Source organism: Podarcis raffonei, chromosome 17 (genome assembly GCF_027172205.1).
Source record: "Podarcis raffonei isolate rPodRaf1 chromosome 17, rPodRaf1.pri, whole genome shotgun sequence".
Classification (NCBI taxonomy): domain Eukaryota; kingdom Metazoa; phylum Chordata; class Lepidosauria; order Squamata; family Lacertidae; genus Podarcis; species Podarcis raffonei.
This window is the reverse complement of record NC_070618.1, coordinates 41,125,523-41,151,299: the sequence shown is the minus strand read 5'-3', so window position 1 is coordinate 41,151,299 and position 25,777 is coordinate 41,125,523. Positions and strand designations below refer to the sequence as shown.

The 25,777-nt window shown below is 46.2% G+C and overlaps 1 protein-coding gene across 4 annotated transcripts; it reads right to left on the bottom strand.

Annotated features, from left to right (window-relative positions):
* Nucleotides 1-582: 582 nt before the first annotated feature.
* LOC128405132 (zona pellucida sperm-binding protein 2-like) lies at nucleotides 583-25,777 on the bottom strand. Of its 4 annotated transcripts, XM_053371374.1 has the most exons (21): nucleotides 25,650-25,777; nucleotides 24,054-24,112; nucleotides 20,838-20,930; nucleotides 20,264-20,388; nucleotides 18,805-18,951; nucleotides 17,983-18,078; nucleotides 17,703-17,870; nucleotides 16,732-16,828; nucleotides 15,295-15,518; nucleotides 11,986-12,139; nucleotides 10,274-10,485; nucleotides 9,483-9,600; nucleotides 7,830-8,035; nucleotides 6,531-6,645; nucleotides 5,549-5,718; nucleotides 4,970-5,043; nucleotides 4,569-4,696; nucleotides 2,990-3,179; nucleotides 2,336-2,474; nucleotides 1,882-1,978; nucleotides 583-783 (listed from the first exon to the last, which is right to left on the bottom strand). In XM_053371374.1, the coding sequence occupies exons 1-21, from the start codon at nucleotides 25,673-25,675 to the stop codon at nucleotides 704-706; spliced, it is 2,718 nt and encodes a 905-aa protein (XP_053227349.1). In that variant the 5' UTR covers nucleotides 25,676-25,777; the 3' UTR covers nucleotides 583-703. The 4 variants fall into 4 exon arrangements, with proteins under 4 accessions (XP_053227349.1, XP_053227350.1, XP_053227351.1 ...); XM_053371375.1 differs by lacking the exon at nucleotides 1,882-1,978; XM_053371376.1 differs by lacking the exons at nucleotides 20,264-20,388; nucleotides 24,054-24,112; nucleotides 25,650-25,777.

The window sequence follows — 25,777 nt, the reverse complement described above, 5'->3', positions numbered from 1 at the left end:
TCTTCTGACTTAAAAGTAATTCCTTTCTGAGTTGCCACACATTCTAATTCCCAGAACAGTAGCTGTATTGCTCTGTTCTAAATATATCCTCTATTCTTTTTTTAAAGTAACCTCCTCAAACTCAGTGTAGTGCTGAGGTTGATAGAGCCAGTCATGGTGAAAACTGAAGTAGGAGAGTCTCTAATTTCAGAGGCCCTTCTTGTAAGGGAGGTCACTCCTTGCCCTCTAGCTAAGCAGGTTTCCAGCCACTATGGAAGTTAACCAGGCTAATGTCTAAAAGGAGTTCAATAGCTTCTGAGCAATGCAGTGGAAAGAAAGTTATGGTGCTTGTAATTTTCATTTTAATGCAAAATTTAAAGCTTCCCATGTTTTGCTTCAGAGCCTAGGGTGGGTAGCAAGTCAGATCTTGCTTTATCTCCTTAAATGCAGTTTAGCTGCTTTGAATGCTCTAGCCCTTCTTTCAGAGGTAGGAAACAGAATTTCCAATACAGAGGTCAGTGCATTAGTTTAGATAAGGTGCTTACTAATCAAATATTTGGGCTTTTAGTTTTTCCCACCCCCAAAAAGCAAAAGTTCTGAAAATCTCTATTGTATACCTTTATTGCACAAGATGTACACCGCTGAAACAGCCAGCAACACAACATTTGCCATTTCAGTTGCTAAATGATGATCCTAGTCCAGTCTCTTCCTATTCCTAGGATGGTCACGTATGGTCCCTCCTTATCACAACTGGTCCAGATGAGACATGCACTTGCCGACTGCGGGTAGAATCAATGCTTCGGCCTGGAAAGGGAGGGTGGAAAAGGCAGCATTAACCACATTCATTTACATCCTCCTAAAGCAGAATGACTCTGCAACCAGTATAATGTAGCTAATAAGCTATGCAGACTTGAAATCCACTTTCCATCAAAATGCATCATCTCATACTTTCAATGTCTTTTTACCATCTCAGTTGAACATGCTGACAAGCATTTTTTTGCACTGGCTAAGGATCAACTGCACGTGTTCTACTCCATTTGTTCTTTACTATTGCATATGTCCCAAAATGCCATTAGTTTATAGAAACCCAATGAACAAAAGCCATTTCCTGAAATGCTACAGAAAGTTGTAATAGTCCAGCTTGCACTGTAGTTCTCCTGGAGAACTGCGTGGTCCGCAGCATAGCCTCAGCCAGGCTGCTCTCCTAAGATAGATTTCCAGAGTCATAAACAGATGCTTTCATAAGTAGTGCCATTACGTCTTCATGAGTTTTAGACTTAATATCACAATTCCTCATTATAAAGCAATTTCTATTATAGTTGTGTTTTAAGGAGCAGTCTAAATGATGTGTTTAGCTTGCATGAACTTGTAGCCTTAAAAAGGCCTCTGAGGTATGGCAACAATAGACATCTCAGCACAGAGACTATCTGCTCATCAGTTAAAAACAAAAAACTCTGCCTGTGCATTATACCCATGTGCGCAAGACAAGACATCAATTGCTGAGTGCATTTCTTTTTGAGCTGACCTAAAACCCATCTGTTTCCCCAGAAAACCACACCCACCTTTCAAGATAACAGTGATGTCTGCTGATGGGGGTGGGGTTCAATTTTGCATTGGCTGTGCAGGCTAGTCCTCCTTTCAGGTGACTGACAGATGGGTTGGCCTGCAAAGCAGATCCTGCCAAGGACATGGCGTGCAGAGTGAGAAAGATTTCCCACCTGTGTTCTAGGGAAAGCCATGCTGGCCTCTGGCAGGGGATTAGAAGAGAGGTGAGGAATTTGCGATCCACTGTTAAGAATACAGTTCCCATTGGCCATGTTGCTTTGAGAGCCACAGATCTCCTGCTGCTGCATTTGAAGGTAGAGAGCTCTACAGAAGCCATTTACCTCACAAGACACCTACCAACTCTCTGCCTTCTGGGAATGCAGCGCCGGGCACAGAAGGTGTCCATGGCCAGCCAGCTGGAATCACAGATGACTGCACTGCAGTGGAAGTAGATCTGAGGACAGTAAAAGCAACATAACATAGCAGGAGAACCAGGAAGCAAAACTCCCAACAGTCGGGATACCAACAACTACGTCCTCCCCTCCCTGCCCCCAGCACGTGTCTCCTGGTGCCAAAATACATACCAGCTCAGCTTTAATTTTATTGTTTTAAATCAATATGGTGCCCTTGGCTTTAATTCCTATGGCAGCTTACAATAATAAAAAGTAATAGTTAAGACTGTTTGCATCCACAGAAACTATCAGAACACAGCAACTGAGGCAGGCAAGTCTGTACTCTTATGCGACCACGTTGGGTGGGGGGGGGAGAGTTCAATAGCAAGCATTATCCCATGGTCAAGAGCTTCCCTTACCTGCCCCTGAAGTGCCTGGTTGTCCACCATAAATGTAAACATTTTCACTTCAAACCGCTTCAGGTGTGTAGGGAACGGGACAGAGTCCTCAGTCACTCCATGGAATGTGGTTTGATGAGAGTCCTCTGTGTTCTCACAACTTGGGGTGGGGGAAACATGACAGAGAAGCTAAGAGATACAAGCCTTGCTGCCACGTCATTGTGGGCTAGCAGCCCCATGGCAATGAAGACACCGGGGCAGGCTGAATGCCACAAGAAAAGCTGGAGCCTGTGACCTGCTATTATGCACACTTGTGATGCTCAGCACAAGCCTAGTACCCCTGTTTCTGGCTTCTGAAATTTACTAAAACTCCCTTCCCCCTTTAAGAAATGTTTGTTTCAATATGGCCAGGTACTTAAGAGAATACAGCAGCAGGTAGTACTGATTCTCATGCTCCATTCTGCCTTGTGTTGTGTTTTTCTGTATCATTTCATTCAGTTCTTGGCATCACTCCTCCACCCAGAAGTGCTTTTCTATTTTTGCCCCAGATACCTAAGGGAACGATATAATTTTAAAATGCAGCCAAACCAGCCAACCACCTCACCCCTCAATTAACAGGCTGTGAAAACATCATCCTTGCTCTTAGAACTAGTAGTGTATTATTCAGACTCTTACCTGTCCATCACTATGTTCCACTGCGGAAGACTCTTCCTGTCAGAAGATGCTGTAGCCCAGCAGTCCTCCAGAAAAAGTTCTAGCTGTGGGTCCTCGCTGTGGAGAAGCTCAACCTGGAAGTGAAGCGGTTCTCTAAGGTAGCGAGTTACCGGGTGCTCCATGTCTTGGTAGAAGCTGCTGTAGGACTTATCTTGCCAGGGTGCCACAGGGGGGAAGAAAAGCACATATCAGGACCTTAACAAACCCAGAGGAATTAGTTGCTTTTAACAAGCCAAGGCTGGCACTGAGCAGTCCAGGTCAGCCTTTGTCTCTCTCTTTTTTAAAAAATACTTTTTATTAAATTTTCCATTTTAACAATCCAAATCACATTAAGTATTCCAAATTATACAAATACATATAGTCCAAATATTCTGCCAAATTATAAATTTTTGTTGGGGCTTCCCATGCTTCAAGTTCAGTGGGGTTCCAATCATCTTACGTTTCTACTGCCTTGAGTTTCCAACCAGGTCAGCCTTTCTCAACCTTAAGCCCCCATATATTGTTGGGCTACAACTCCCATCATTCCTAGGCAGCATGGCCAGCAGTCAGGGGTGATGGAGTTGGGTCTCAAGGTTGAGAGCAGCTGGCCCAGGCTATTTCTCCCTAGTAGGTTCTGTTCTCCAGCACAAGAGCCAGGCTGGTGCAATGCAAGTGGCACCTCTGCTTTCAGCTCTGGTACCAGGGCTGAGAGATCACAGAGAACTATGGCAAGACCTCATACCAGTGACAGAGAACAAACTTTTTAATTGCCTGAATCTAGAGCAAATCAAATGGAAATCTGCCCAAACAGATCCTCCACCATCACACAAAAAACTGCTCCCAAGGATCAAGGTGGGAGAACTCCTGAGGAGCTTGGAAAAGGGACTTTGAGCAAAAAGAATCCTTTTCTGCAATACATCTCTGTGTATTGCATCTCTGCTAGGTGGTCTGGGAAAGAAACCACTTGCTGTGAGGAATCCCAACTAGGCCACTGATAACCCCGCCCCCCACCCACCCAAAACAGCCAAGAGATGTTCCTGGCTGCTCCTAAAACGCCCCTCCACATGCTTTTGGGGTGATGGAAGAAAATGCAACAGAACTCTTCAGCCCACAATGCATAAACTAGGTATTCAACACTCAAAGACTGTAGGCTGGATTAAATCTCCCTATCTTGTGGGGGGGGGGAGACTTAATGTGAATACTTACTGCAGTTGCATTTGACTAGCAACATCTTAAGAAGTATTCTCCCTCGACACACAGGAGTACCATCAAGACAATATTTGTATTATCACGTAGATCTGTCCCTACAAATCTTTGACTGCATCTCCTATCACCCACAGCCACTGGCCATAATGCCTGAGGCTGATGGGAGCTACGGTCCAACAATGTCTAAAAGGGCCACAGGTTCCCCATCCCTGATGTCAGATGAAAAAATGTTCCTCATAGATGTTTTATCTATTCCTGTCTGCTGTTTTGAGATAAAATTCACAAATTTTGAGATAAAGTTCGGTTGCAGCCTTAACCTGCAAGGCTCCCACAGAAGGCTGTGCTGTGACATTACCTCTGGCCAGCTTAAGGGCAAGCACCAGCACCCCCAGCCCAGGCAGGATGCTTGGTGATGGGGCTTCTATTGGGCTGTACTGGAGCAACAGGGTATCACCAATAAAGTACCGGCAAGCACATTTCAACCTTGAAAAATACAAGTGAGAGAATAGTCCATTCGTTACCCTTCCAGTCCAGAACAGTTCTGAGGGCATAGCCCTGCTTTGAGGGGTGGAGGGGGAGAAAGGAAGCTGCAGCAGAAACTGGCACAAGTGTTCTAGCTGGTTATGTTTAAAGGCAGGATGCATCTCCTTCTAGGACAAGCTTGCACATGGGGGCCATGTCACCAAGTGACCCTTGTATTACAATGCGGTAAACAGCTTCCTTCCCCAGTCCTTCGCCCAAGCCACGAGTACTCACTGATAGATAGGTGCTGCTTGGCCTGTGAGAAAATAGAGGACTTCGTTTTCATAGGACATGGTGGCATCTTCAAACTGCAGATGAGATTAGACGATAAAACAGGAGGCGGTTTCAACCATCTTCTAGAGCAGAGGCTGGGCAACCTGGGGTCCTCTAGATGCGGTTGGGCTACAACTCCCAATATCCCCTTCCCACCCTGGGCCATGCTGGCTCCTGGGTATTTGGAATCTGGCAACATCCGGAGAACCACAGGTTACCCCCACCCCAGTCTTAATGTTCCTTCCCCAAGGAGCTCAGCGTAGCACTTGTTGTGCATCTACATTGCCCCTCCATCCTCCCAACAACCCTGAGAGGCAGGGAGCCTCAAGTACCAGACTAGAAGACTTTGTGCCAAGCTTCACAGTCATCTCCAGTAGCTAAGGAAGAGGCAGGCTGCTTCAACCCAAGACAATCCAAATCAAGAGCGTGCATGGTTTTTTGAGCTTGACATGAACTGATGGAGCAAACATTCAGGAACCATCTTCTTCTAACATGAGTGGCCTCATGGACTCTGCTCCTGACAAAGCAGCCATTTCTTACCTTGCGAGTTGTCCCACAAGAGGTCACGTTGAAGATGAACGTTGCTCCTTCCTCTGTCACCGAAAGTGGCCTGCAGCGTCTGTCTCTCAGCACTAGGCCAGAAGGCACCAGATCTGGGGTGCCAACTAGCTTCAAGGCAGAGATCCTCACTGTGCCATTAGCCAGGCAATCTGCAAGGGAAATATATTATATATGCCAGAGCATAACAGACAAGCAGTGGCAGACCTTGGGGTCTCAAATTTCAACAGCACCCTGAGAGACACCCAAATTCCACACACCCTGCCTCTCACCTTCCATTCTACATCATAGTTGTGGCACCCCCAAGGCTCCACATGCAGTGCAACCCAACTGGTTGTGCTCCCTTAAATCTGCCTCCACAGACTAGTCAAGAAGCGGAAGCGACAAGAAGATGACAAGGTGGCTTGCTGAATATAAGCAGAGTAGCAAGCAGGAGACTTCAATACAGTGGTACCGCGTGTTACGTCCCGTCCCCCTTATGAATGCTGCGGGTTACGCACTCCGCTAACCCGGAAGCAGATGCCCCTTGTTGCGACCTTTGCCCTGGGATGCAAGCGGAAATCACACTCCGGCGGCACAGCAGCAGCGGAAGGCACCATTAGGGAAAGCATGCTTAATGGTAAGGCCGGTTTCCTGTTACAAACGGACCTCCGGAACGGATTAAGTACGTAACACAAGGTACCACTGTACCATCAAATGAAACCATTTTCTCTGCTAATGAAAATGAAGAACAAATAGCTGGTTCCCAAGATGGACATGATAGAAATTATGAACTGACATTAGGAAAAGCAAATAAAAATACAGAGTACAACACAGCAGAAATGCACACTGCTATGCAGAGCATCAGATGCTCTATCCTCTTTTGTTTCTTGCTCCACCCACCCCTGGCATGTGGCTCCCAGAAGGGAAGGTGGCCCCCATATGGGAAAGGGTCCCCTGCCCCTGGGCTCAAGAGAGAGATTACCAATGAGGTCTTTTGGAGAGAAGCTGCAGGAAACGGCAAAGTCTATCATTTCAGCGAGACGATAGTCCTTCAGCTGCAACCGGAAGGTGACCAAAATCCCAAAAGAATCTATTTCCTACAAAGCAAAGGGGACCAGACTAGTTGCACAAGTTAAGAGCCGGCTGCATTAGGAGGCTTAGACAACCTCACCGCCACCACTTCCAACCCAAGGTGGATATTCTGCAGTCCTCAATTACCTGCTTGCACCCTTGGTTTCAGTCATCCTCCCTCTGGACAAAGCAGGAGGTAGCAGCATTAACTGCCCTTTTAGACCCATATCTTGGATTAATGGAAGAGGATATCCAGCAGCCAATGGACGAGGTGGGCACCTGCCAAGGCCCAGGCCAGACTGTGGACATCTTTCACTGCCAAGGATGCTCCCCACAACACACAAATCCCATTTCAGACAAAGCACCAACAAAGATTCAAACTATCTCCTACACAGTTTCTAGTCATCAGCACTCACACATTAGTGTGCAGAAGACTGGAACATCAGCCTGTCTTCTGCCCCAGATTCTCAAGGTCACCTTAAGCCTTAGATGGATCTGTAGCAGAGGCAAAGAGGTTCCTCCTACAAAGCTCAAGGGCCTGGGTTCAGGGCTACTGAAAGCAAAGCAGGGCCCTTAAAAGGATTTTTTGTTGGAGGTGGAGAATAGGGGGTAAGTAATTCCTTTTGCTGAAGCAAAGAGATTTGCCATTCTGGTCATGGTACCCAGTGCCAAACATGCTCAAGAGCAGAGAAGGGAAGAAGGCCTCTTGTGGTGCCGCTGCCGCCAAGGCCAGCTGCCTGTGGTCCTCTCTCATCATACCACTAGAATCATTTACATGCCAGCTGTTCATTCATGCACCAGGACTAAGAACTGGCACCTGAGGTTCCTCTAGCTCCATTCTTTCTTCCATGTACATCATGTCTTTTTAACAATAACCTGGAAAGAACCGTCTTACTACTGACTTTTGTAGGCTGCTCTGGGAGCATTTTCAGCTAGGGAGCAGGGTGGAAATGTGTTACATTTAAAAGTACTTGTACAGTACAAGTGAGCTTGCCAGAGAACCATATTATTGGCAGGAGTGCCAGCTTGGCCCCATGACTGTGGGTGCCCGGGCACCCAGGGCGTTGGCACCTATGACTCCTGGGAAACAATTACCCCAAGGAAACCAATCACTGTACCCCTCACTGCTGCTTCTTGTTTCCCCGCTTCATGGCTGGGCAACCCAAGCTTCTACACCCCCACACCCCCACACACACCGTGTTCCCCTTACCTCATAGCGCACGTGGGCTGCCTGCCTGGGCACCCTTAAGGCCAAGTGGGTCCCATTGTCCAGCAAAGTATAGCCGAGTGCCTGCGCCTTCTCCCGAGTCAAAAGATCGTCCCCTGCAAAGGGAAGCCAGTCCTGGTCCACGTTGCCTCGTTTCACCACTAGGTAGAGGGCTTCGTCATCACAGAATCCCTCAGCCTGGGGCAGCACTGGGAGGGAGGCAGTAGGAAGAAGCAAGGCTTTCAGGAGCAGGAACCCTCATCCATTCACATTCTACCTGCCCTTCCGATGCCACCGGCATGATTTAACAGTAGTACAACTTTCTAGGCAGCCGAGCAGCAGACAAGGACAATTCCTCCAAAAGGAATATTTGCATGAGGCTGGAAGCAAATGCTCTTCAGGGTAAGCCACCTGCCAAGGCTCAGGTATTGCACAGGTGCACAGAGGCACACCACTTCAGGTCGCATTGGGTCTAGGTAGGTGGGACACAGTGCCTGGCCACTCACCTGGAAAGGCCCTGCGCATGTTTGTTAACCCTTCACTGGCCACACCTCCACCCCATTCACACAGTTAAGGCTCTTTGTTGTGGAGCACCTACAAAGACAAGGTGCTCCCTGTGGATTCTCAAACAGAATGTGATCCACACACAATGACAAATCATATCTGTTCATTTAACATGCTTTTACCACCTAGCCCACTGAAGAGTACTTGAAGTAGAGCTACTGATTATGAAGTGAAAAGGGCGATCAATTCTCACCTTACCTAGAGCAAAAGAATCCCACAACCATTTGTCCCGCCCAACCTTCTCCTGGAAGTCCTCTCTAAGAGGCAATTTGTTTTATGCTTCTAGGCACAATTTCTAGAATAATTATTGCAGGCTAGAAACTAATCTCTATTTACTGAAAACTGCCACTCTAGTACTTAGCTATATTTCCAGGAGTCAACAGAATAGTGGCTGGCACCCATTGGGACTGGTAAGGCAGAAGACACCAGAGCCAATGGCCAGCAGAGCCAACTGATTCCAGCTTTACCCCCATCCTACTCCCTGCCGAGACTAAGGAGGACAAGCAGGCAGGCAGGCAGGGCCTTCCCCTGCACCAATTGTAGGCAGGTGAGGGCTGGCTGAGGGAAGACTAAGGTGAGTGGGACAGTGTCCCCTCTGCCCTAGTGGACCAGCATCCCCTGCAACAGGAGGATGCCTCTTACGTTCAGCAGCTCACAGAATTCTGTAACATTGCAACTTTCTTCCAGGAGCTGCCCAGGATGGAGAACTGGAGTGCCCCACTTTCGTTTTTTCCTCCCCATAACACTTCAAGGTAGGCTAAATCACCCTCTACACCAAGCATCAACATTACAAAATAATACAAATAGTTATCTAAACCTTGGCATAATTTCTCCATTTAGTCACCACTGTTTTAATGATGCCAAGCTATTCAATATTCATAGTTAAATATTGGTGTTCTTTACAGGCAAACCAGAAGTACCCTCCCTGACCCTGGTGAAATCCTAGATGCCACTTCAAATTGAACAATAGGTAATAGGTACATCTCCCCAATATTTAACCTTCAGCAACTAAAGTTAAGCTCACCATTTCCACTAACCGATTCTTGAATCCAAAATGGAAAGTGATAAGAATGTTGGTTCCAACCGACTCACCTGCATCCTGGACCAGGGCTGTCAGAGGAACAGGGACATCAAAGGTGTCTCCCTGAGGAATCACACTGAATCCCAATATGGGGTTTGTAGTGTAGCTTCTGATGTTATCTGGTACATACTGGGAAGATAATTTGAGCGGAGGTGAGCTCTGGTTATTCAGCACCATGACAAACCTTTGTTATTATATCACCATCATTTAGAGTGTAACAGCTCTCAAGGGAAGGAGGCTCTGTTGTGCTCATGAAAGCTAGGCATGATAGGCACCTACACTTTAACCTACAAACCATGCATTGTGGCCTACTAGATTTCATACCCTTGCAGTGTTTTTAGTTTTAATATGCTCCAGAGAGAAGGTATCCATATATTCCATCCCATCAGCTATTGACTGCAGGGACAATACGCATTTGGAGTGAGAGGCAACTTTGCAGTTCCAGAGGCATAAACAAGCACCATCCCTTTCCAAGTCTCAATTCAGTTATAGGATACAGAGGGGAAGAGATGCAACCTCCTGGAAATAATTAGATGAAAGAAGCTCCATGTTCCAAGTATATTCTTTTGAGTTAGACCTTTCCAAGGATGTCATGCCAAAATTTGTTTTCCTAGCTCAGATGATTTAAAGATGGATAGTTGATGTATCTACAAGTGCTTAAGTGTTATTTAAATGTCAACTCTGAAGTTCCCCAGTCAACAGGACTACCAGCACTTCCACTCTCTATGCTTTGCCCCTCACAACTGCAATACACTCCCCTCCAAGAGCCCACAGACTAGGCTTGGTTGGTGGCAGCACTCACCTCCCTTCCAACTCCAGGGGCATCAAAGGGGACTTGTACCACATAGCCCCGACTTCCATTGGAATACTTAGCTTCATAGATCTTATAGCCCTTCTTCTCAGCCTCAGGTAGTGGCAAGGGCCCTGAAGCATCCACAGTAATACTGACCAGCACTACATCTGGCAGGAAGGTGCCAACTGTTGCATTGAAGAGCTGGAGACTGGCATTAGTATCTGTACGGAGAAGAGAAATAGTTTTTGTAAAACAAAACCTTTTTCTAGGCCAGTTCCCCATATCAATTTTGCTCATCAGGCTTACGAGTTAAATTTGCTCTCTAATGGATTTCCTCAGTTGTTCTGTCAACAAGCCCCCACAAGTATATGATGCTTCTCCTTTCTATAAATCCTTCAAGGTTGTCATTTTGCAGACATTTTCAGGACGTTAGTAAGCTAGACAATTTTCCTATTTAACAAAGCTCATCCTTCCCACAGAACATGTTTGCTTATTTGTTTATTCCTTCACCAATCCAATGTTCTTCCTTCAAAGACAAAGACCAAGGGTGGTCAACCTGTGGCTGTCCAGATGTGGTGGGTTGGCAACTCCTGGCATCCCTGACCACTGGCAGGCTGAGGGGAGTCTAGCAGCATCTGAAGGCACCAAATCAGCTAGCCTCCAACAAAGAAAATGGAATCCAATAATTGGACCATATAGCCCTGTACTGACTGGCAGAGGCTCTCCAGGGTTTCATATACAAGTCATGTCCAGTCCTACCTGGAGATGCTAACATTTCAACCTGGGACCTTTGGCAATGTATGTGCTCTGCCCCTGAGCTACAGCTCTTCAGTGCAGGTGGGCAGGACCCATTTAGAAAGGGGGACTGAGGAAGCTGTCTTATACCAAGTAAGATCATCGGTCCATCAAGCTTAGTAATGTGTACACTGACTGGCATCAGCTCCTCAGGTTTTCAGACAGGATTCTCGTCCAGCCCTACCCAGAAGTGCCAGGGATTGAACCTGGAAACGTCTGCATTCAATGTAAAGGCTCTACCACAGAGCGACAAGCTCTTCCCTGAATTCAAGGATCAAGAATAGACATATAGACACACACACACACATAGCAATAGTGAAGTGGTTCCTGTGCTCAAGACGAACATTGTAAGCCAGTGTACTCTTTGACCAAGAGTATGATGCCATCTAATGGGACGCGGGTGGCGCTGTGGGTAAAAGCCTCAGCGCCTAGGGCTTGCCGATCGAAAGGTCGGCGGTTCGAATCCCCACGGCGGGGTGCGCTCCCGTTGCTCGGTCCCAGCACCTGCCAACCTAGCAGTTCGAAAGCACCCCTGGGTGCAAGTAGATAAATAGGGACCGCTTACTGGCGGGAAGGTAAACGGCGTTTCCATCTGCTGCGCTGGCTCGCCAGATGCAGCTTTGTCACGCTGGCCACGTGACCCGGAAGTGTCTCCGGACAGCGCTGGCCCCCAGCCTCTTGAGTGAGATGGGCGCACAACCCTAGAGTCTGTCAAGACTGGCCCGTACGGGCAGGGGTACCTTTACTTTACCTTTATGATGCCATCTCTAACTCTCCCACTGAAGAGTTAAGAACATCTAGGGGAATTCTGCAATTTGATCTTGCTAGAATAGAAGGCACCTACTAGCACACACAGTTGTCTGTGAAGCAGCCATCACCAATGTTTCAACAACTTTATAGAACTATTATTTACAATGAACACTCACAATCTGTAACTATGACCGGCACAAGTTGCAGAGGGGTGCTAATATCCTTCAGGATGGTATGTTTCGTAATACCCCTCTTGTCATCTTCCCACAGATGCTCTACATAAGGGGCGATTTTGTAGGTAATCATTGGTTTCCCATCAATCACATAGGTCTGGAGCAAGAGATAAACAAGTAGACATCGTTAAAGGGACCTAATGTTAATACAAGCCATGTTGTGACAGGATATGTGACAGAACCTTGTCTCCCAGGTTCCCACCTTGTTGTTATTTCAATCCCAAAACATGGGCTCTGGACTTTGTTAAGGATTTCTAATACAGGTGTACACTTGACACATTTCATCTCCCTCATTTTGTAAGAAAGTGCCATTAAGACCATTTTGTACAGCAGGAGTGAGCATATCTACATTGTTTTTTTCTATAACTCTTTTCTAGAGCTCTGCCAACCAAAGCCAAGTGCGAAACAGTGGGCTTGTCCACATGGCTGCTTATCCCATGCCAAGAAATCACAGCTCCAAGCAGTCCTCAGTTTGTGCCGCTGCTTTCCTGGGGGAAACCCGCTCTCTAGTGCTGAATTGGAGCAAACATCAATCTGTAGAAAACCTAACTGATATTTGCTCCAGCAGGTTTTCCTGGGTGAAAGCAGCGGAACAAGTGGAAATGTAGATGAGCTCAGTGTCTGAGGATAGAGAAGGGCAACATTCTCTTTCTAGAATTCAGGAGTGGGGTGGCTCCAAGCACATGCTCCGTGCCAAGGAGTAATCTAATTCCAGAACCACACTCAATATTTTCACACACAAAAATCCACTACTGATTCCCCCCCCCCTCAGCAGCCTGCTTCATGGAGAAAGCCTTTTAGTGGCTGCTGTCGTCAGGCAACTGCAGGATCATCCACACAGGAGTTTAATGTGGATTTGAAGCAGCTGAGTCTCATCCACATGACCGCCTCCTCCTTGAACCTTAGCCTGCACTTCCTCACATTACATCTGGATTTTCGAATCTGAGGATAATCCAATAAGGACAGTCTAGCTAATATAAATGTGCATGTTACCCAATGGTGGACAAACACATGTGCACTGTTTGGGCATGTTAGGGGTTTTTTTATATGTGTGGTGCCATTTCATTTCATCTGTGCACTATACTCCTTACTCCCATTTGGTTTCTGTCCCAAAGGAAAATATGTAGTCTGTGTGGTTATTTTTTTGAAATTTAAAAATCAGCTTCTTTCTTCCTTTTTGCAGAGCTGCTCTAGCACAAACAGATGTATTAAAAATAATATTTTTATGGAAAATTAAGTTAAAATTTAATGATTGTATATTACTAAAAGAATTATATGAAAATGATGTACAGATGGTATATAACACTGGTAAAAATGGCAAAAATATTTAGAACAAGCTCTAACAAGTGCTGAAAATGCAAAGAAAAGGAAGGTACCTTTTTCATATGTGGTGGAATTGTAAAACAAAAATTATTGGGATTTGATTTATAATGAAATGAAAAGAATGTTTGAGATAACATTAGTTAAAAAACCAGAAGCTTTTCTATTAGGTATTTTAGGTCAAGATTTACCAAAAGACAAGAAAAAATTATTAATGTATGTGACTACAGCAGCCAGAATTTTATTAGCTCAAAGATGGAAAAGTGATGAAATACTAACAAAAGAACAATGGCAAGAAAAAATGATGGAATATGCTGAAATGGTAAAGCTGACGTAGAGACTTAAAGATAAGGACAATAATTATTTCAAGAAAGATTAGGAATCTTTTATGATGTATATACAGAAACAATGCACTGAAATGGACTCACTTGCAGGATTTGATTAAGACACTTACAATTAATCAATATAAACAGAAAATATAAATATGAGGGTAAAATGTTAAGAAAATGTTAATAAGGTATACCGGTAATTTCAATTTCAATATATAAGGTATATAAAATTATAGGCAGAAGAAATGAATATGTGATAAACCAGAAAGGGAAGTTGGGGGAAGTTGAGGGGGGGATAATAGAAAATATAAGATGTAATTTGTGTTTGTTTTTAGTATTGATTACTGTATTTTCTGGCGTATAAGACTACTTTTTAACCCAGGAAAATCTTCTCAAAAGTCGGGGGTCGTCTTATACTCTGGCTACAGCAGCAGTTCCTGCAGCAACTCCCCACCAAAGGATAAAACGACAGCAAATTAAATCAGAGGACACCAAGCTCTCTAGATGAAGCAGAAATATGCTTGAAAATTGGCCCCAGAAGCTCCCGGCCACTGGGAAGTGGAGTGGATTTCCAAGCTGGACTGGAGACTGGTTTTTTAAATTTTTATTTGGTGTGCGTTGGAAGAGAGGTAGTCTTATACAGTGAGTATATCCCAAACTCTATATTTTAACTGGAAAAGTTGGGGGGGCCATCTTATACACCCAGTCGCCTTATACGCCGGAAAATACAGTATGTGAAAATTTTGTTGGAAAATCTTAATAATAATAAAAATATTTGCCCTTGCATGTACAGAAAAAAAGAAAGGAAGATCTTTCACAACAAGACAAAGTAGGACCTTCTCTCTCTCAGAAATGAGAGCAACATCCTTTTATTCAAGCACAGCGCTTGCATGGCCCCATTGATTCCACCCCAAAACGTTTAAGTCAATGATCAGAGGCACCCATGCTCCTCCCTGCCTGGTCATTCTTTGCCCTTGTGTAGCACAACACACACATCTCTCTTTTGACTTGCTCTTTTGTGCAAATCTGATAGACCGAAAAACTTGTATTTCAATTTTTTAAAATAAAAAAGTCATGCTTCAAATTTGGCTTTGATGGAAAATTGTTGCACAATTCCACTACGAAGGTGCATGCATACTGGTAAACAAACATACTGTCATGGCCACAATGGACCCCAGGTTTCCTGACCTGCAGGGAGAGGAGTTGGAAGAACTAATTGTGGGAAAGGGGCAGTACAGAATGTGAACTGAGCCCATCTAGGCATGAACAAGAAATATTGAGATTTTGGAGGCATAAAATGGAAAGCACTCATATGTTGACAATGGCACACACACACACACACACAAAATGGCCCATATAGTCATCGACACCTTGTATGAATATACCTTGTGAGACAACCCCCTGCTGAGCCATTACAAACAATCCAGAAACTACCAGTAGATCCCAATCCACCTTCTGCCCACCCCTACATAGTTTAGGAGTGAAGCAACGCATGGCCACCCATTTGCCTCCCTGCCACTTAACAAATTACTCCCCATTCAAAAACACTTTGTGCTAGACCATTGAATTATCTAAAGCACCCAGGAACAACATCCGTACCCACCTTGTAGTTACCACCCGGTGCACCAATGGGCATCCTTAGTACTATAGCATCCTTGTCACTAGCCAGTGAGTATCCCCAACTTCTGATGTCTTGTGTAGACAGTTTGTCCAGGTTGACCCCCATGTCCACTTGCAGCTCCTTGACAATGCCAGCTCCAACCAGGAGAGGAGGGATGCTCTTGGGAATAGTCCAGGTAATTGTTTCCTTCGAGTAGTACACACCATCTGGCAAAGGGGAGTGAGGAGGGAGAGAGGGAAGCTTAGGGAGTCTCCAGACGGTCACTCTTCTATGGGAGAGACTGAAGCCCATTCCAGAAGTTTAGACTTCCCAGTTAGTGGCTTAAAGGGTTCTGTTGCCCCAGCACAACAAAACCACTTTGAAAAAGAAACAGGCTCTTTGAGGGTCGGAAAGTGACAGAGAAAGGCACTGAAGTGTGGGATGAATGAATGAGCAACAGGAAGACATACTGCAAGCAAATTGGAATGAATGCGGGTTGTATGCTCATTGGCAAATAACTACCCAGCAAACAAATCAGAATGACAGAGACGGCATGTAATCTAACCTCCACATAAGCTTTTTGTGCAAGCAAACCAGGATGAATGTTAAGCAAACAGCTTGTCTGTGGATGGAGGAACATGCCAGTTTTGGCTCCTCTTGGGGCTGAATCCACTTACTTGCCTTTTGCCCTTTTGCTCTTTCTAAAGTCTGGCAGAGGTCCTTGCTTCAATGCTCCATGTCCAAGAGCTCTCCCCCCCCCCCCCGCAGAAACCCACTATTTAAAGCTGAATTCAAGCAAATGTCAGTTCTGATTTTCTGCAGATTGACCATTTGCTCTGACTGAGCTTTATGATTGGGTTTTCACAGGGAAAGCTCCAGAACAAAAAAAGAAAGGGGGGGGCACTCAGACACAGAGCTTTAAATTACAGACTGTGCCTGGAAAGAGTGGAGGGAAGGTGTGAATAAGTCCTTTGTTTCTCATTTTTCTAACCTCAAATTTAGTTCTCAACATTAGTTTGCAAAAGATAAAAAAGGGAAAGGCTAAGTCCACATGAAAATCGTTTAGCATTCACCTTGTTCTTGTACAATTGCAATGGCACCAACCTGAGCAGAGCTTCAACTGAGTTCCAGTGAGTTCTGGCAGTGAGTCCCCCCCCCCCAATTTTCACTAATATGAATGTTTATACACACTTTATCCCCAGTATAAGCAATGCTGTACACCTTACTTGTCTGAAGAACTGTACTGCAAAACTCAGAGAAGCAATTTTTTTAGTATAGCTGTGTTTGTTTTCATATTGTTTCAGAAGATGTGAAGAAGGTAGGTTCACCTTTCAATGCAACTGTTTTGAATTCCCATCAAGGAGGGAATCCAAAGCATGGAAACTCTTGTGGGCTTAAGGGGTCTACAGCTCAAAAGACAGACCCCCCTTGTTTACATACCTATAGGGCAGGTCACTGCTGTGTCCACCATTAGGAGCATCCAGCGCTGCTTGTAGTAGGTGCTGGACCTCACAGAGGAGAAGGGAATCCCATTGACCTGAAAACAGAAGCAGCAGCTCCTGTCTCTGTCATTTGCCATGTTTCAGTGCCTCACAGCTCAGTCCCTTTTCCCATGAACTAGCAAGAGCAGAGTTATTTTCAATGGCATTGCAGAATTAGGCACATGCCATTCAAATTGCGCTTAGTTTGCATCATTTATGTTGGCCAAATAGTTCAGCACCTCTTGTTGCTCAGTTCAAATCCATTCATGCCAAATTAGTACAGATAATGAGTCTCTACATAAAGCCCTGGTCAAGGTTCTAGCTTCCATCACCATCATTAGTACTACTCCCCCTTTTCTACTTCAGTTGCAGAAATATATCATCTAACACTCAGAGAGACTTCCTAGCCAAGGCATTCTGCTGACTACATGCTACCCACCCACTACATTTCTCATTACTAAAGTGCACATTTTCCAAGCTCAAAAAGACACAGGTGTCCCTGGCCATGCCAGGGATGCTCCATGCTAGAATCATAGAGTTGGAAGAGACCACAAGGGCCATCGAGTCCAACCCCCTGCCAAGCAGGAAACACCATCAGAGCACTCCTGACATATGGTTGTCAAGCCTCTGCTTAAAGACCTCCAAAGAAGGAGACTCCACCACACTCCTTGGCAGCAAATTCCACTGTCAAACAGCTCTTACTGTCAGGGATACTGCTGAAGGGATCAAGGTAAATATATGTGCAAAATTTATCTTATGCAAGTTTTGTTTTTACTTTACAATTTTATAAGTTGCTTTACAGCTTGAGGCCATCAAAGCAGTGTAAAGACACACACACAAAAATACAACTCTTAATTCTACAAACCATTCAAGCTCTTGCTGTTTCCTTCTGACATGCACCTCCTTATTTGGGGGGGGGTATGCACTTACCTCCACCTTCTGAGCCTCAGTGGCATTGTAGGGAGCCCTGAGCACAATCCTCGTGTCTGTGGTGTTGACTCCATAGCCAGCAGCATGAGCTTCTTCCACCCGCATAGCCTTCCTCCTGGCATCCATGTGAAAGACGATTTGCCAGATGGAGGAGGCCCCTGCGACAGCCTATGGGGGAGGGAGGAGAGGGAAGAAATAATTTCAGAGTTTTAAAATAACCTCCCATAGGGAAGTCTGCTGCCCCCAGTTCTTTCTCAGTTGTGGCAAAGGAGAGAGATACCTCCGGAAAGGCAGCAGCCCAGTCCTCAGGGGGACCTGCAGGTTGATCTTGAAGAAAGCCATCTGGGATTGGTGGTACGTTCCTTCTTACAGAGACCTTGAGTGGGGAAAGGGGACATTGTAATTGGGAGAGACTTCACAGCTACTCTCTGTACAGGATCTCCCACGTGCCTTATCCGAGTCTCTGTCTCTCTCTCTCTCTCTCTCTCTCTCTCTCTCTCTCTCTCTCTCTCTCACACACACACACACACACACACACACACACACACTTTGCAATTAGGATTTGCCAACTAAACATTTTTGCTTCTTCTGGCATGAAATCAAGGAGCAAGGCTCCTGGCCTTTGAAGTGTATACCTCAAATTATTTTTGGCATCTCATATTTGTTTCTAACCTTTAAGCCTGCCACCCACCTCTCCCCATGTGCATCTGGAACACACAATTTTTCCTCCACATTCTACCCCCAGATCAACTTTCACACATGACATAAGCAGAGTCAGAGAGGTTCAAGAGCATTTTAGTGTACACCTGTAAATACAGGCTGTGTACACCCCATACATTCAAAGCACATGGTTTCCCCCAAAGAATCCTGGGAACTGTAGTTTACCCCTCACAGAGCTACAATTCCCATCACCTTAAAAAAAAAGAACTACAGTGCCAAGGTTCATTGGGGGAATCTGTACACTGTGTCTGCAACCTCCTGCTCTAGGAAGTGAAAGTCTTCACGCTCAGAGACTTGGCTTCTTGAAAGGCGGCAGCAGATCTCAAGGTACGCCTCTCATGCATTTCAAAATACTGCTTGGCTCCCTAATATAAAAATTTACCTCCATATAGTTTGCCTCACAGACTATTTCTCGAGGCTGCCACGGGCCATATGAGCAGCTCACTGGAACGTTAAGCACCACCGTATGCTGCATCCCAGGGTCTGTCGCTGCCGTTATCTGGATGTTCAAAGTGAAGTGCTGGTCATCCTGAATGTGGGAAGAAGAGGACCAACAGTTATGCTTGCAGTGGTGGAAGTGTTCCTCCCGCAGTATAGGATGAGCTGAATTAAATATGTAAAACATTCCAGCTGCTCAGAGAACAAAGCTGCTAGAATGTCTGCAATCCAGCAATTATGCAAGAGGGAAAGTTGTCAATTTGGCTGGAGAGAGAGGCCCTAGCCACAAGACAGTGTTTGGGGCAGGTCAAGGACTGGCATATGTTTCCAAGGGTGTTTAAAAGGAAAGCGGCTGAAGGAATTTATAGACACTGCATTAAGAAATGCCTACTAAAATGAACTTGACACAACATTTATTTGTGGATATTTTCAAATTTTAAGAGATTAAAAAGCACCTGCTTTCAGTTAGCTGTGCTTAGCTTCGTACACCTAGTGGAATAACTAGATGTCGAGGTGTTCCTGAGGACTAACCACAGGTGCTCTGAAACATAATACAACGACCCCCCTCCCTAGATGGCACCCTTGTTTGTATTCTTTGTGTTCTCCTGGTTGTTTTAAATTGCTAGTCCTCATGGAAGCTACAGGGCGTTGCATGCAGATCCAACTTTAAGATGCTCCCAAGACCAGGAACAGTGACTGCCTTATGTCCCAACTCCAGCACCTTCTTCTAGCAGTCTCCATGCTTAAACACATACTTCTGCCCATAACTTTCACTCCCATCAGGAAGACCTATGGGTTCCAGGCACTGCACAGACTCAGATGCAGAATTCAAAGGCCATCACACAGGTTCAGCTGCTTTGGTCAGAGCAAGCAGATAGCACAGCTCTGGCGGGAGGTAGTCCTGCATGCTCTGGGCCATCTGAATGGTAAATTAAGGCCTCAGTGCTTCATAGTGCCTTGCCCTTTTGATCTGAAATGTCCCCAAGTCTCTCACAGACTGTCAGCATTGCCTAGGCTTCAATCCACTCTGCCTCAAGAGCCAATGGAGAATGCCCTAGTGCGGCCCATCCCAGTGGGCCTTCCTGTCAGCGTCAGTCAGCAGTATCAAGGAACTCCATTTGCAAAGGAACAATGGGGGAAATGGCTTTAAGGACCCAGCTGTTCCTTTTGGACTATGTCCACACATGACATCATAGATGACATCAGGCATGGGGGCAAGTGGGTGTGTTTTGTGGTGGAATCACCTCACAGGCCAAACTGGGACCCATGCCAGGCCTCATTATGTTGGCGGCTCCTCACCGCTGTGCAAAACAGTTTGTTTTGAGCATTAAGACAGCTTCCCACAAACAGTCCAGAAGCCTCTTCACAATCCCTGCAGCATACAGCTTAGCCCTATATCCCACCATCAGAGTATAACAGCCAAGCAGCGAGGCACGGAGCTCTATATTCCCCCAAACGTCTTGGGAAATGGTGTATCCACATTTTGCTGACTGGACCTCGTCTATAGGCCATGGCCTGCCAAACTGGTCTGGAAGGACAAGAATGTAGATCATTAGATAAGGTAAAGGGAAATCACTTCAGAATAGTTACCCACAACAGCATTGTGTGCATTAATATTTCATTCTTTAACATACCTCATTGAGACCCTGCTGCAAACATCTGACTGTGGGACAAGAGGCCTGTGGCACCAGATACTCGATAGTTGACCAGATGGGCTTTGCATGCTAACAAGAGTCATCATGCACCAGGAAACATAGTCTTGCAACCCTCAGTGATGATATCAGCCAATGCATCTCTGGAGAGGTTGTCTCAAGCCAGTGAAGCAAAGCAAACATCGGGCCACTGGCCAGAACCTGGTTAAGGCGCACATGTGGGACCCATGCACCCCTCTCTCCAAAGGTGAAAGAAAGAATGTTACATGTAGAACAACACCCAGGTCTTCTCTTCATCAAAAGCAGGAAAAGAAACTGAACTCACCAATGGCAGCAAAGCTGATGTACTTGTTTTGGAAATAGGCTGAACTCAATCGGAGTCGGGCAAGGCTGCCTAGACACTGCACGTTAACCTGATCTGAAAGGCAAGGAGATAACAAAAAATCAAAGTTGTTAGCAAACTGGGCACCGACCTTCTATCAGGCTCAAGTCAACATGGGAGCAAAACTCCTAAATGGTTCACAAGCCATGGTCCCAGTATCAGGTTGAGCCTCTTGGGGATGCTCAACACATCTAGACGGGCTTGCTCCTCATTTCCCTTCCCTTGCCCTCCATCCTACAACTGCACCCTCTAAACAAGAACGAAGAGGAACAGCCAGAGGGGAGTTCAAAAGGTGGCAGCCCTAATTCCCTCCAGCGGCATCTAACAGTAGCCCACTTAATGACAGCCAAATCTTGTTTTCATGTTGCTGTTCTTCAATAAGTCTTTCTTTACCTCCATCTGTTCACAGCTGTGTTTTATGCCCCAGGTTGACAATGACATTCCAAAGGGTTTCCAGAATGTCTACTCCAGAAGGACCAGCACGGACTCTTTCTCCAAGACAAAGAGCCAAGATAGGAAACTGATTTGCTCCTAGGGTTGACTTCTGTGTTGCCCGCCCTGTGAACTTCAGTTCTCCTTCTCCCTGGCCACATGAACTGGGTGGAAGATTGCCTAGTCTTTTTACACAGCAGTGCCAGGGCTCTCCCACCATATATAATGCACCCACTGAGTTTCCTCCTCTTGTGGGAAGACAGAAAGCAGGATCAGCACTAGATCCATTTTTGTGAAGTACAGTAATCCCTGACTACTGGTCTTGCTAGCTAGGGAAGATGGGAGCTGTAGTCTATTCTGTTTTTTGACAGAATTACAACCCTGGTAGATGAAGGGAACGCAGTGGATGTAGCCTACTTTGATTTCAGCAAGGCATTTGACAAGGTGCCCCATGATATTTTTGTAAAGAAGCTGGTAAAATGCGGTCTTGACTATGCTACCACTCAGTGGATTTGTAACTGGCTGACTGACCGAAACCAAAGGGTGCTCATCAATGGTTCCTCTTCATCCTGGAGAAGAGTGACTAGTGGGGTGCCACAGGGTTCTGTCTTGGGCCCGGTCTTATTCAACATCTTTATCAACGACTTGGATGATGGACTCAAGGGCATCCTGATCAAATTTGCAGATGACACCAAACTGGGAGGGGTGGCTAACACCCCAGAGGACAGGATCACACTTCAAAACGACCTTGACAGATTAGAGAACTGGGCCAAAACAAACAAGATGAATTTTAACAGGGAGAAATGTAAAGTATTGCACTTGGGCAAAAAAAAATGAGAGGCACAAATACAAGATGGGTGACTCCTGGCTTGAGAGCAGTACATGTGAAAAGGATCTAGGAGTCTTGGTTGACCACAAACTTGACATGAGCCAACAGTGTGACGCGGCAGCTAAAAAAGCCAATGCAATTCTGGGCTGCATCAATAGGAGTATAGCATCTAGATCAAGGGAAGTAATAGTGCCACTGTATTCTGCTCTGGTCAGACCTCACCTGGAGTACCGTGTCCAGTTCTGGGCACCACAGTTCAAGAAGGACACTGACAAACTGGAACGTGTCCAGAGGAGGGCAACCAAAATGGTCAAAGGCCTGGAAACGATGCCTTATGAGGAACGGCTAAGGGAGCTGGGCATGTTTAGCCTGGAGAAGAGGAGGCTAAGGGGTGATATGATAGCCATGTTCAAATATATAAAAGGATGTCACATAGAGGAGGGAGAAAGGTTGTTTTCTGCTGCTCCAGAGAAGCGGACACGGAGCAATGGATCCAAACTACAAGAAAGAAGATTCCACCTAAACATTAGGAAGAACTTCCTGACAGTAAGAGCTGTTCGATAGTGGAATTTGCTGCCAAGGAGTGTGGTGGAGTCTTCTTCTTTGGAGGTCTTTAAGCAGAGGCTTGACAACCATATGTCAGGAGTGCTCTGATGGTGTTTCCTGCTTGGCAGGGGGTTGGACTCGATGGCCCTTGTGGTCTCTTCCAACTCTATGATTCTATGAACAGCTGGAGACCCAAGTTTGAGAAATGCTGGTCTCGCTATTTGAGGAGGGGGGCAAAAGGAGCCAGGCTGCAGGGGCTATTTAGCGAATGGGCAGGGGAAGAAAGAGAAATGCAGCCAGTTAAGTAGGATGGGGGGGAGGAGTGGAAACATTGTGGAAGTTCAGTTAAGAGTACCACATAAAGAGGGAACAGATCAATTCTTAAGGACTTGCATCCTTTGCTTCTACAGCAATCGGTAGACTTATCTTCAACGCAAGTCTTCAAGACTAAAAATATGCCCTGAGCCAGCAGTGGAGAACCTGCCACCTTCTGGAAGTTGGATTCCACCCACTAAGAAGGTGCAGCCAGCATGGCCAGTGTCAGGGATGATGGGGGTTGTGGTCAAGCAACATGCAGAGGGCCACAGGTTCTCATTGTAAATTTTGGTGGGCAAAAACTCACTGAATTAAATGTACTCAGGTCCCTTGTGGCAGCAGATAGTGTATTTATTCATGATGTACTCTTTTCTGCATTGCTCTCAGGGCCTCAATAAGTCAGATGTTAGCAAGCAGTACAGTGGTACCTCAGGTTAAGTACTTAATTCGTTCTGGAGGTCCGTTCTTAACCTGAAACTGTTCTTAACCTGAAGCACCACTTTAGCTAATGGGGCCTCCTGCTGCCGCTGCGCCGCCTCACGATTTCTGTTCTCATCCTGAAGCAAAGTTCTTAATCCAAGGTACTATTTCTGGGTTTGCAGAGTCTGTAACCTGAAGCATATGTAACCTGAAGCGTATGTAACCCGAGGTACCACTGTATATGCTAACTTAGAGTATGCTAGTGTCCCAAGTGCAAAGAGTAGCATTGCCTCCAGCTGGGTGGCTCTCAATGGGTCTGGGCTCACCCAGCAACTGCCAAATCTTGGCCAACCCATGACAGGAGCTGCAAGTATTATGATCATCCACTCCATGGCAGACAGACGCCTGGAAAAGGACCGAGCCGCCAACTCCTGTCTTGTTTACTTTGCATGAATAAGCAGTTCAAGAGTGGGACACACCTTCTTTAAAGAGGAAAATGATGTACCCTTCTTCCATCCCTATTAACAGACTGTTCGCAACAAGAAGGAAATCAAGGGCATGCAAAAGCTTTGAAAAACACATTAGGCATTATATTCACCTAGCCAAGTGGTTTTTACCTGTTACAGGAACAAACTGAAAGCACACTCCAGGAGCCAGAAAGCCAAGAAGCAGCAACCTGAAAAGAGAATCACGTAACAATGGTTGACGCTGCATGCAAACAGTGGGAGGCAGAGGGAGGCAAGCCTTTCCTAGGTTGCTCCCAGACTGTCACTATTTTCTTTTCTTTTCTTGTAATTTAATCTTAAACTGCCTCAGCTATTAGAAACCTGGCAAAACACGGAACAAGAGTGGGGGAGCCAAAGGGAGATAACACCAAATGTGGTTCTGCATCTTTACTGTTGCTCCAGAAGGGTAGAAGCAAAACTATAGGCGCAGAAGTAGCAAGGGAACAGATTTCAGCTACATGTTTGTAGATGTTGCTTAACAGCAAGAGCCATTCAACAGTCTTTCATAAGATGGCAACATCTCCTTCACTGGAAGTACTTAAGCACAGCAGGGGCAGACTTTGGTAATATGGCACCCTGAGGGAGGGCAAATCTGGCACCCCCCTAAATATTATTTTCATGCCATCCTTGCTCTCACATGCTCTGTGCATGCTCTCAAGTGCACTACATCATAATTGTGGCAACTCAATTGCCTGTCTGGCTGGGGCCTAATTTTGAGTTGGTCCCCATATAAACAAAGGTTTTTTGTTGTTGTTTTTGTTGTTGTTCTTGTGTGTCTCCTTGGCTTGGTGTCCTGTGCAAAGGAACCACCCACATTGCCCTAAATCTGGCACTGAGTAGAGGCTTGGCAACCACCTGCCAGGGATACTAGCTGCAAGTTTCCTGAACTGAGCAGAGGGCATTGACTAGATGAATCCCAAGATGGCTTCCAAATCTGGAAGAGTTTTGCTCCGGCATCTTTGCTAACAAAGTTTTCTATTAATCTGGAGCATGCCCAATGGGCTGTCTCCTCTTTCGGGGTTGGGGAGTCTGGGGTGGGAGGGTGTGAAAAGAGCAGCCGGCTGGGAGGAAAACATAGTCTGTGGAGTAGAGAAGCCTAAGGTGTTCCAGGCTAGGACACTCTCCACACCCCAGTTGCTACACATACGCAAGAGAAGACTGAGCCTTAGCCAGCGGCCCCGCCATTAGGCAAGGGGAGGCAGCCACCAGAGGCTGCCAATAGTGGAGAGGGAGAGAAGGCAGAGCGCCCTGCGATGGTTGGCGACCACAGGTGTATGGAGGATGTAGCGCCTGACCTGCAAGAGTTATTTGCGGCTTAATCACAAATATATCAGAACAGTTTCCATAAGTGAAAAACCTAGTGAAAACATAGAAATCAAGACGACTTTAAGAAACAGCAGGCTAGAAAACCAGTGAAGTCAGATGTACATAATAGCATCGCATGCCTGGCCAGGGAGTCTCGCTTTAACAAAAACGCTTCTGTCTGTCCGAACCGACTAGCCGTGGCTTCCCCGAGCAGAAGCAGCGGGGTGCGGAAGGCAACGGGACTCCTGGGGCAGCCCTACAGCCAGTAGGTTCAACATGAAACCTCCTTTATCCGTGGAGGGGAGTTTGCACCGGGCGGCCCCCGCGCAGGAAACCTTGCTGGCCGCTCATTCCAGCACAAGAAGCGCCCCTCTCTCTCACCTGCCCCCCCCGCCGACTCACCTGGCCGCGGGGCTCCAGCTCCCCATCTTGCCGGACTAGCACCGCGTCCCCGACCCGCCGCCGCGCCCCGCGCGCCTTTCAAGGGCTCCGCGCCCGCCCAGCTGCGCCCAATTAGCAGCTGCCCCGCC

Excerpts from the sequence above, each read along its gene's own strand:
- LOC128405132 (XM_053371374.1), bottom strand. The coding sequence starts at position 25,675 with ATGGGGAGCTGGAGCCCCGCGGCCAG. Across the intron at positions 20,389-20,837 it reads CATCAGCTTTGCTGCCATTG|ACCAGTTTGGCAGGCCATGG; the intron begins GTGAGTTCAGTT and ends TTGTCCTTCCAG. Across the intron at positions 18,079-18,804 it reads GTGAGGCAAACTATATGGAG|GTCTCTGTAAGAAGGAACGT; the intron begins GTAAATTTTTAT and ends TCCCCACTCAAG.